At 30.0% G+C, this 12,263-nt stretch overlaps 1 protein-coding gene across 1 annotated transcript; it reads right to left on the reverse strand.

Annotated features, from left to right (window-relative positions):
• Positions 1 to 5,267: 5,267 nt before the first annotated feature.
• Positions 5,268 to 9,603, reverse strand: LOC119684320 (probable cyclin-dependent serine/threonine-protein kinase DDB_G0292550). Its single transcript, XM_038098337.1, has 3 exons — positions 8,693 to 9,603; positions 8,173 to 8,263; positions 5,268 to 5,336 (listed from the first exon to the last, which is right to left on the reverse strand). The coding sequence occupies exons 1-3, from the start codon at positions 9,490 to 9,492 to the stop codon at positions 5,316 to 5,318; spliced, it is 912 nt and encodes a 303-aa protein (XP_037954265.1). The 5' UTR covers positions 9,493 to 9,603; the 3' UTR covers positions 5,268 to 5,315.
• Positions 9,604 to 12,263: the final 2,660 nt, after the last annotated feature.

The raw sequence follows: 12,263 nt of genomic DNA on the forward strand, positions 1-12,263 counted from the left end.
GATTCCATCATGTGTATATATAAAATTTCATATAATTTAAAATATTGAAGTCAAAGTTTGTATTATAATGGGTGTTATTAAATCTAAAATATTTAGGTTTTAATAAATGAAATGTAATGCTGTTTCAGCCAAATCATAATACTAGATTTATTGCAATTAAAACGCAGGGTTGTGTTGAAAGTGTTAATTGGGATAATTTAATAAACTTAATATGCGTTTCCCTCATACGAAAATCTATTGTGTATAGATTGAAGTTAAGAAAACTAATATAAACTCATAAGTTTTGTTTTTTTCAATACAACAATTTGACTAGTATAAAAACCTACAGATTTAAAGTGACATTTCAATTTATTAAAAGGTAAAATTTATTTAAAACTAAAATTAAATTTTAAATAATTATTCCCTTTAACTGGTTTCATTGCATCAACAAATTTTTTTTCAGTGTAGGCCGAATTGCAGTGAATTGAAAATCTATGATATTTTTTGTGCACCTTCACGTTCTTCTGTGTTAATCATGTGCCAAATGATTTATTCAGTAGCCTCGGCTTATGTTTGAAATCGTTTATAATTTTTGGGCCAAATAATTGCAACACCTAAAGCACGATTTGTGTAAATATATGAATATATTTGGTAGCTCTGCAGCTCCACTGCGCTCATAAGTACGGATATATGTTTCGTTTGCTTACACCATCTAAAGTTGGCTTTTGGTGAACTGCAACAACTTGTTTTAGCAAAAGTGTGTTAACAGAAAATATTTAACAACAACAATTGTCGGTGCATATTTCGCATTAGTTTGCTCGCCTGCATTTGCTGTAAATATTTATGAAGTCTTCATGGCAATGACTAGTCTCGAAACTTAAACGCTAAGCCTGTTTTCATGGCAGCTTTAAATCGTCTTCAACATAAATCATTGCTAGATAAGGTTGACATGTTACATCCAACAATACCACCAGACACTTGTGCCACAAACCGAAATTATACGAATACAATAGTCTCGATTAGCTAAGTCTAACTTAAATGAGATACAATCCCCTTGATTGTTAGTTTGGTGAATGAGGAAAATATTTTATTGTCGGAACGCAACTTAAATTTATTTAATGGGAAACGTTTGTGATGTGTGATATATTAGAGTAACAATTTATAGCAGCTGCCGATATCATGACTTTTTTCAGAGAATTAGTATTTAAGGCATTATATTATATTGAGTTAATTGTACGAGTAGTTGAAGTATTGCAAAAATAATATTTCTAAGAGTTAAAAGCATAACTAATTTTTGTTTTAAAATTTTATTTAACTCATAGACAATATCTTTTTTCCAACAATATTTTGAAGTACTTTAAGTACTTTTTCAAAATAATAACTAATAAGCAGCTTGTTATTAATTAATTAATAAATTGCCTCTACTAGCGTTCAGTCAATCATACGAATTCATAATCGTCTGTACTACAAGGTTTGCTTTCAATCTTTGCGCGTGGATTAATTATTTTGCCTCTTATGTATATGCATATATACGAGTACATATGGGTATATACAATGAAAACCCATTCACTTCATTTCTTTAATTTAATATATACTTTTCCTATTTTTTTAAGTTTTATGGACCTGCTCCAATAATTCATCACTTTGGTATACAAGCATATATTTTCTTTAATGTGCTGTTTTTGTTTTCCTTCGTCTGAATTATGAATGATTATGAATCTGTGTTTGCAATATAATAAAAATTAATTAATTTCCTGCTTTGGACAATTTTCTCGTAGATAAACTTAAGTTTACACGCACTTGGCTATTATTAACTCGTATTAGCTTAATTGCACATCAGCTCAGGACATTTTCATTCGAAGCTCATAGACTTTTCGCTTGCACTTGTCATTGCAATAAAAATAGTATCTAAAACGAAACTGCTTGCTGGCTGTGTATCTTTACTATTGGCAAAGAGAAAAAACAACGGATAATGAATTAAAAATTAATTTAGAAAAAAACACAAAAAGAGATTGATTTAATTCCCAAGAAACTAGTCTAGTTACAGTTGCTTTCTACACGAACGTATATATGCAGTGGTACATTCTATTGGATTGAGGTCATCGTTTACTTTTTCTATTTTTAAAACACGCGATATTTTTATTCTTGTGGATAAAAACTAATAACCAGTTCGAGTTCTATAACTTGAAATGAGTAAAAATCTTATAAGATATTTAATTTGGATTGTAATGAGATTGCATATTAAAAGTTTGTGGTTTAAGCACAGAGAATGCTGCTAATATTATTGGTACGAAAATGTTCAAAACGTACTCGTATATATATGTACGTCTATATGGTTATGGGAGTGTTGTAACTACCCACCGTATCAGTGAAAGACTGTTCCGATGATTATAAAACTTATTTGAGCCTTGTATTAATAGAGCTACTCTCCTTTTAATCTTATTTATTCTGCAGTCATACTTATTCCGGAATTTAGAGTTTCTCTTATAACCTTTTTGATTAATTATGTATCATCCCTTAGGTATCAATTTAGAATATTTTTAGTTAAAGCGTAACAATACAACTAAATGTTTTAATTTTAATTATTAATAACGACTTTACTTATATGACATGAATAAAGCAAATGAAAGTAATAATAATAACAATATATGTAATAACAGTAAGAAGAATAAGGATACAAAAAACAATTAAGTTATAAACGAAAATATGATAGAAGGAGAAACTGACATAGAAAAAGAGGGTAATAAAAAAAGTCGATAACTCCTTAACAAAAGATTGGGAATAAGAGAAGTCTTTGGATTGAGTTAGTGAGAACAAAATACAAATCCAAGGATATAACAGCAACGACAAAGTGGTGATATAAGATGGCGTTAGTCAAATAAAGAATGAGAGCGAGAGAGTAAGAGAAAGAAAGAACAAGAGAGAGATAAGCAAGAAAAAAAAACAAAAAGAAAAAGACAGACAAAAATCGAGAGAGATAGAAAGAGAAAGGAGGACAGAAAGATGGGATAAAGATAGATAAAATGTGAGAGAGTTAAAGAGAAAGGAATAGAGAAAGATATAGATTAACATATTAGATTATGCTTAGGCATTATTCTTGATAATCAGACTCCAGTAAATTGCAGTTGAAAATTGTAATGTTTCTAATTAATATATCAACCTATTGATTATTTTTTTATATAATAAATAATATTATCATATAATATATATAATTATCTTTAATATAATTTATAAGTTTACTATAAAGATATACATTGAAAATGGCACATTCCATTTAAAGAAGTATTTAATATAACTCTGTATCAATTAGGAAGTGAAATGTTTACGCATTCATACACTTTCGTCATATTTCCGTGTAGTTAGCTGGCAGTTTAACTCTTATTAATTTAAATATACGCATTTCTTTGAGCTAAACACTGACTGATGTTATGAGTGCAGTGAAAAAGATTACTTCATAATTGATACTAAATGCATGACATTATTAGTGTATAACTTATTTATAATATTACATGATGTTGCTGAGGTATTTCGAAAAAATATTAAACACTAAATAATTTAACGAATCTAAAACATTGGTTGATTAGCTTGACTATTGCTTTTAATTGTTGTTGTTGATTTATGCTTCACATTAGTTATTTTAAACCCTACCATAGTAAGATCAGAAGTATTTTTAGGACCAAGAGAAATGGAAAATTTTTAACTTAACAAACAGACTCTTTGAGTTGATCACACACCTACTTATTATCGATCATATACTTCAATACAAATTCGAATAATCCAATCATATCTGATAATGATATATGACATTTTCTTGACAATTATTTAATGAATTCTACGAACAATATTGTATCGGATTGGGAGACTCAAAGCGAAATTGAATCTTATCTACAGATTTATTTCTAGAAACCTATCGCTGGTATATAACCGACTTATGACAGTTTTTAAAACAGTCATAAATTCAATGGTATTAGTGGAATTACGTCTTAGCAGAATAAGAGCACTTTACGATTTCTATTACGCAAAAATAGGTTACAATGTCTATAGGCTTTTATAGACGTGTGTAAATGAAAAAAAATTAGGTGATAATCATAGAATAAGTATTAATTGAAAAATAAAAAAAAAATATATATTTATTTGTTCACTTTAAAGCACTAGTAAAACTTTTTAATCAATAAAAACAACAATTTTATTTATCAAATAAATCTAATTAGTTTTTTTTTAATTAAACACTTGACACAAGGAAATGAACACCGTCCAGATAGATACACGCGTGCAAAAGTCTCGATTTAAACTGATATACCAGAAGTCTAAAGTTGAGTTCAATAGCCATAAAAATACATACTAAATAGTGCAATAGTGGTTGTTGTTGTTGTTGTTGTTACTGTTCAGTTTCTTCTTAGTCTAAATGTTGTTATTGTTCTGTGCACCTCGTATTAAAAAGTATGATTTGCTATGCTTGTATGTTAAACAGGCTGGAATCTTAAGAAGCTGCCACAATACAACATCAGCTTTTCTGTAGCCCCCCTCGTGGTAATGCTTTTAGTTTTCTTTGAAAGCCACTTGTTATAAAAGTGGCTCCGGCAGCAAGAAGAAGGAAGCCTTTGTAGTCTTCAACCATGAGCACCACAAAGTATGTGGCCAGCAAACCATGCAAGACTTTGAGTCTGCGGTTTTGTTGTTGTGGCTATTGGTTGCAGTCGTCGGTACAAAAATTCTGGTTCCCCTTGCTTTGTGCTGAGTATGTAATGCATTTTCTTCAATTTCTTTTTTCTATTCAGTCATTTTCTACGGCTTTTCTAATTTCAACTCTTTCGTCTGTAATACTCGAATTCATTTTCTTGTTTTTCCGTATCGTGCCATGCACTGTATGTGTCTGGTGCACTGTTAAGTCGATACGTTGCAGCTTGTGGCATTAAGCAAAAATCAATCAATCAATTTGTTGTTAAATTGAGTGATTTAGAAGAGTTTCTTCATTCGTCATTCATTTTTATTTTTCAATATAAATTCTGAAAATTGGTTATAGAATGCTTCTTTGCATGTTTCTTGGCGGATTTGTTTACAAATCTGGGAATTGGTGCATTGATTTGTGATTGAAGTGCTTTTCTTGTCGCATTTCAATTTAATTTTGAAAGATTTATTGAGTTTACAAAATCAAAAATTGATTTACTTTAATTCCAAAATAAATGGCCCACATTTAGAATATTGTAGATTTTTATTAACTTTTGTTTCAAAGGAAAATGAAAAAGTTGTAAAGAGGGTAATATACACACGTATTTCAATATATATAGTCCATATATAGTCTTTTATCATGCATTTTCTACTGTAAAGGACAGAAGCTAGGAAAATCTCCAATAGTGCTGAGAAGGTATAAAAAGAATTTGAGAGAAAAATGCTTTAGAAGATCTATGGTACTTTACAAGGTGACAATAAGTATAGAATTAGATGAAACGATGAACCATCTATGCAAAATAGTTTAAATAGTTAAGAGCATAAAAATTTTGTGGTTTCGCTAGCTAGGTTATGTCGTGCGAATGAAGAAAATGCTTTGACTAGAAAGGTATTTGCTTCGGTACTCGCTGGTCGTAAATGTGGTAGGTGAAGTCCGCATCTTTGGTGGAACGACCAGGTAACTAACGATATGAAGGCAGTAAAGAAAGTGGCTACGAAATCTTTGGGACGTCTAGCTTAAATAGTCTTTACAAATATTTCTGAAGTTGATAATAATAAGAATTTTTTTCACAAGTATTTAGATTCGAATGAGTACTCCATGAAGTAGCTATATTTAAATCAGTATCAATTTATATGAATATCAGGATGAACTTTATTTACGGATCATATATTATTCATATATACTATAAAGCAAACACTGTACAATAATTCCCAAACTGAAATTATATTTAAAAACCAATAAAAAACTTGGCGGTAAAATTGTAAACAAAATAAATATTTCACTCAATGTTGCATTTCCAAGAATTACAGTTCAACACTTTGTTGGAGTTGGGCAACTGGATAAGATGTGACAGCTTCATCATTTTTCGTCCATTGCTAGGCGCAGATCGTATTGGTGGTCAGATAAAATTCTTACTTTCTGTGCGACTATGACTATTAGGCTATGCCTAGTTACGAGTTATCCTTAGTTTCTAGGTCAAGATAGATTATGGTTCCGGTTTGATGGAAATGATCAATTCTGCTATTTAATCAATCTAATCTGCAATAAGTTTTAGGACTGTTTCACTTCGGTGGAATAGTGGAGATTGAGCATAGCTTAGCATATGCCATGTAAAGTACATTTTGGACACACATAAGAAATTATTGGTTAGTTTCAGTGCCGGCAGAGTTTTCAAGTAATGGAAGTAACGCCGTCCAAGTAACGCAAATGAGCTGTTTTGTTGCCCTGTAAGGTATAAATGACCCAATTCGTAATAAGTAAATGTTTAGAGAGCACGCGACTATATTGTAACCTTACTTGAATTAGGACTGTACTTGCTATATGAAGAAATTTTTTCTTTTGGAGATGACAGACAAATGTGCGATGAGAACCAAAGCGTAAACCATACACAAAAAGGTTGAAACTGCAGTTTGGACTGATTCATAACATAATAACTTACTGTTGAGTATGCTAACCTATACCGTAAGTTTCGTTGTGCCAACCAAATTAGTGTTTGCTGTATGGAGAAGTTATCTCTTTCCTTCTAAAAGGAGAGATATGAAGATTGCACGCATTCAAAGATTTAAAAAAGATAGCACATTGGTGTTCGGCTTCGATTAGGCTATTTATTTATCATCAATTTCTATAATGTGCAGCTGTTGATTTTGCTACAACATTGAGTTATAAAAAAATTGAGTTTGTTATAAAAAAATTTGTTTTTATGTTTATACAAATAAAATTTTTTTTCTGTAAATAAAAGAAATAAATTGCAAGGCTAAAATTGTTGCAGAAAGTAAAGGTGTTGATACGAGTACATACAAAAATTTAATAATTTGTTTAAAATTAAAATTTGTTTCTGTATAGCGAGAGCTGTTTTTATTTATTAAACTGAAATATATTGGTTTGGATTCTAAACAGAAATATTATGGAAATAGTAGAAATTTACATAAAAATTTCTGTGGAGAAGTAATTGGAAAGGTTAAATTTGCAAATGTCAGAATGACAAAATAGAAATATGTAACATTGAAATAAATTATTTATGCAAAAAGTTGTTAACATTTCAAAAATTAAAATAAAAAAATTTAATAAAAATATATGTATCGTCAGTAAAAAAAAATCATTTAGCGTTTATGGAACGAGTAAGCATTTTTCAGTGAAAGCGCAAAAATTAAAAATTCTAACTTAAAATGTCAATGTATGTCATTGGAGACACTCGTACTACATCGCGGAATTATGGAAAGCTTTTTAACTACAATTTCATTACAAAAATATTAATTTACGACGACGGCATTTAGTTAATGAAAATATGAATTCAATTATGATTCACATATCAACATTTAAGTTTATTAAAAATACTTGCTTTTATTTGTAAATATCAACTTCAAATACTCATGCAGTACAAAGAAAGCAATTGAAACTCAATTACTCAATATTACAATCGCAATTACCCGGAGCCAGTAGTCGTAATGGCACAAAAGCTTCAGAGTGCTATTACCACCCATTGTTCAATTAATAACATGCGACTTAATCGCTTACAGAGCGCTCCATAATTCTTTGTCCCTTTGACTAATAAATACTCGGTACTGGTTTGTGAGTACATATTTCCATGCTCTTACAATATGTCCAAATAACCTTTCCAGCTGCTTTTATTAGGAGGACACACAAATTGAATTTGATTAAAATCAATTTAAATTGATTGCATCAACAATGGACAGAGAAGTTTGGTGAGCAATACTTTCAGTAATTTAATAAAAAATACGAATATGTGAATAAAATTGATAGCTGACACTGTAGTCTCTTGTTTTAAATAAGTTAAATCAGCAAATTTCAATCGAAATGGTTGTTTGGTTTTTATAGCCAACAATTTTTACACTATGATGACTCATGAGAAGACCTCGATGAGTTTGTTAAACGGATTTAAATTAATTAATTTAGTATTTTTGCTAATGTTAGCTGGTTCATTTCTTGACGTCAGAACAAGAAATGGTAGAATTAGGTTATAAACGTATTGTAAAAGGATTATCTTTATAATAATTGCAACTTACCTTAAGAACTGAAGAGAGGCTGCTAGCAGTCGCAGATTCGGAAAAAACGCTATCATGCGATTGTGAAAGTTGATCTTGTGTATTATAATCACTGAAAAAAAAAGTATTAAGTTAATTTTTTGCTACTATATAGAGTTATATACAAATTAGAGATATCAAATTTATATAAAATGTAGTTTTATCATTAATATGAAGTTGTACAATAACTCCAACTTCTATAACTCGAATTTTCTATAACTCGAACTAAATAGAATGCAACAGGATTTAGAGAGCGAAGTACATACAATTACAAAAAAATTCTTTAGCTCGAAGTCTCCATTAGTCGAAAAATTTCTTTGCAAAATGGTATTTCGAGTTATGGAAGTTTGACTGTGTATTTCTAATTTACTTCTCACTTCTTTTTAACATTACTATTAGTTAAACCTCTTTATAATTCCCTCGTTTATATCTGACATAAATAAATTTACTTTAAATATATCATAAGTATAATAATTTAATAATACTTTAATTGTAAACTGACCTGTCAACTAAGCGTCCTTCACTCAAGCTTCTCTGACTGTCGGACATTTCTCCGCCACTGTTATTATCATTTGTACGTCCTGCATTGTTGCTATCAATGTTACTACCACTACCATTACCACTGCTATCAAGGTCCTGCGATGAGTCACCAACGCTACGTAGTTTCTGTCGCTCACTGAAAAAACTACGATTCATTGCAGTTGGCAATACTGCAACGCCTATAGATTGTCGTTGTGGAGTATTACCTGGCCCCACATATGTATGCTTTGCATAATTCTGTGTGTGATGACTATGATGATAGGAAGATGTACTTGAAGTTGTTGTTGTGTACATATCGTTATCGTTTATTATTGTCGTACCAGCCGACGTTTGGTCTCTTAATTGTTGTAACTGCTGTTGTTGAAGTTGTTGTTGCTGTTTTGTCTTTTGTTTTTTAGATGCAGCATCTCTACCTAATACGGCTGCTCCTATACTACTCGCAATGCCGTACGATTTTGATTTAGGCAATGATTGTGATGAATATGATTCCTGTATTTGTTGGTGTGTTAATGGCGACGATGGTGATGAAGCCGAAACAACAGAAGATATCGAAGAAAGTGTAGCACTACGTAAATTCTTTTCACTGGTACTACTTGTAGGCTGTTGTGGCACTGATAAGCTGGTTGGTGTATCTGTTGGATTAGTGATGGTACGTCGTCTAAAAATACGCCGCAAATTTCGTAAAGGATGAAAACGACGCCGTTTTTGTAAATCTAAAATATTAAAAAGTTGTGGTAGAGTGAAATTAGATAATTTAAACATGATAGAAAGTTTAAATTGGCAAAGATGTTAATGCCGCAATTTTGAAATCCGCAAAAGCGGTGAAGCCTGAAACTTTAAATGTGTTATATGAAAATTAATAAAAAAATTACGCAATGAATAAAATATTTTGAAAAACATATGTCAATTTTAAAAAAAAATTGTGTATGTATTAAATATTGTATGATATATATTAATAATTCAAAATAGTATTAGAGCTTGCATACTCTCCTACATATTCTCTAAATTTAATTTAAAGTACTCATAAAAAAGGTTATATTATAATAAACTTTAATGCATATAGGTATACGATTTTTCAGATTTGGGACAATGGGTAAAGCTTGGAATCTATGACTAGAGGCAATAAAACGGTCTTAAGAACGATAATATTCTGAAGTTACTGTGAAGAAAATCCTGAATCAATGCGAGTTCCGAAAGAAAGAATGGAAGAGAAAACATTACACAAATCTTTTGCGATTATTTGTTTGATTAATTGGAATAGGTACTTGAATATTTTATGTTGTTTAATCTCTCAGAGAAGAAAAATATTATATATCAACCATAATAAAAAAGCAATCCCTAATATTTTAATGGCTGTGGGTTAGACATATGTAAGGCAAAATCATACAGTTTCTTTTACTCAGTGATTTAATAAAACTTAGTCTTTCATATAGGTATATGCAATCCATGAATATAAATACAAAACATAGAAACAGTTAAAGATCTAATGCAGATTGATTATCTTGCCTTTTTAATTGAGCATCGAGTGTTTTATAGCCGTATGTAAATAATAGGACACTTTAGATCTTCTATTGGGCTCGACTTTATCTTCTTGCAGTTGATGTGCGCAGCCTATTGAGATTACATAATGGTTTTCCTGGTTATACTAGATTGTTTGGTTGGTGATTTAGTGTTAATAGTAATCTAGATCTAAAATTGGATCAGTTAGCGTGCTAGGTTTTATTATTCTAGAATCTCAATTTATACGAATTTTTATTTTAGCGATATAGAGAGCTTTCGAAATTGTAGTTGGCATTCAGTGTAATGTTTGTATTGTTAGTGACCTTATTATATTCAAAGAGAATATTTTAGTTCTAATGTATATAAATCAGAAAATAGTAAATTCAGAAAATAAACTAAAATTTCCATTTTAAACACTATATTTTATAATCAAATTACATAGCGAGAAGAACACATAACGTCTGATGAAGGCATATTATTTTTGGTGTCTTTTTTATTATTATTAATTACCAAATTAATTTTTATATTTATGCGAACCTCTAACTGCCGACTTTCTAATAGAGTACTTGCCCTAAGAAGGCTAATTTACTAGTACTACCGCACAAGGACAATTTCGATGTTGCCATCGTAAAGCAAAATAATAATTTCCAAACAATCAACACCAAAGCCGCTTTGTACAAAGGATTTGTGACCTAAAGGATATACAAATGAAGAAAAAAATTTTTAAATATGTTTATTCCAAAATGCGGCAGAAAATATTTAAGCCAATCTAATACAAAAACAGTTAAAAAACTTTTTAAATTTGTGTGCATTTTAGCAAATTCAAATTGACAAAAAAGATATTGAAGAAAAGCTCAGTAAAATAAGTTTTATTTCGCATAGATAATTAGTATTTTAACTGAAAGTTTTTAAGTGCTTGACCGCTTTTTCAGATTTTAATAAGTTCACATGGCTTAAACACATGTGAACACATAAAAAAGATACTCAATACTTCAATGCATATAAATTGTCCATCCACGTAATTTCAGATAAGATACGACCTTGCACACCACAAATTTACTTTTTATTTTTATTTCACTGGCATTTTGCACTTTTTACTATATTTACACTTTTAACACGCAATTTACGGGGTTCGACCCATTAAGTGTTTCATTTGTTACGTTTCCGATATTTGATAAATTCTTCCGTCCATTGAAAAAAAAACCCGAAAAATCGCTATTAACGAAGCGTTAACCCAATTCATGTCCAAATAAGGCAATGTTTCGTTCGAATTGATAAAAATTTTGTTCAGAATTATTTGTGTGCTTAAATGTACGTCAAAGTGTTTCATTTTATTTTATTTTGAAATACTTTATCAGTTAATTCAGTTCATATAACAAGCATTGCCTAAAGCACTTAATTGACTATTTCGAGTGTACGGTGTACAAGATTGGGCAATACTTGAACACATCCGAAAAACAATGGAAAAGAAAACACTTGATCAAATATTGAATAATTGGTAAATTTCTCGGATTTTTTAATTCTTTGAATAATAATTTTGGATTCTTTGAAAGAATACTTACACCTGTTAAAATATTAAAATTAATAAAATAAATTCTTACAATTGGTATACGATATCTAATGTCTCAAATATAATAAATTTTTAAAAGTTAGTATACACGTAGGGTTGCACAGAGTTTGGAGAGTCCATTGGAGCAAATTTTTGAAGGCATCTTGCTATTATTAAAAGAAGCATTCAAGTTGGCTATCATATGTATATAAACAATTTTTTTTCAAAAATTTAAGCCATGTTGTAGCCAAAGCTACAACACTGCACTTTTACACTACAAATCAAATTTGCTATATCGATTTAACGTATTCCAACGTTTCTGAACCTCCGGTACACGGCGTTAGCATTATTAGTTCGTCGAATATCATATTTATATTTTTGTTTTAAAAACGAAATGTCTTTAGTTTGTTTTTGAAATCTACAAATATGTAGTATATAGAAGAGTAAATGCAGATTATAGATCATTAGAAATAAAGTTCATTAA

This window comes from Teleopsis dalmanni, chromosome 2, assembly GCF_002237135.1.
Source record: "Teleopsis dalmanni isolate 2A chromosome 2, ASM223713v2, whole genome shotgun sequence".
NCBI lineage: Eukaryota > Metazoa > Arthropoda > Insecta > Diptera > Diopsidae > Teleopsis > Teleopsis dalmanni.

What these genes read in the sequence shown, in the direction of transcription:
- LOC119684320 (XM_038098337.1), bottom strand. Translation starts at nt 9,492, where the DNA reads ATGTTTAAATTATCTAATTTCACTCTACCACAACTTTTTAATATTTTA. An exon ending in GAAGGACGCTTAGTTGACAG is followed by an intron (nt 8,264 to 8,692) that starts GTCAGTTTACAA and finishes TTTTTTTTTCAG; the next exon opens with TGATTATAATACACAAGATC. An exon ending in GCCTCTCTTCAGTTCTTAAG is followed by an intron (nt 5,337 to 8,172) that starts GTAAGTTGCAAT and finishes ATACCTTCTCAG; the next exon opens with CACTATTGGAGATTTTCCTA.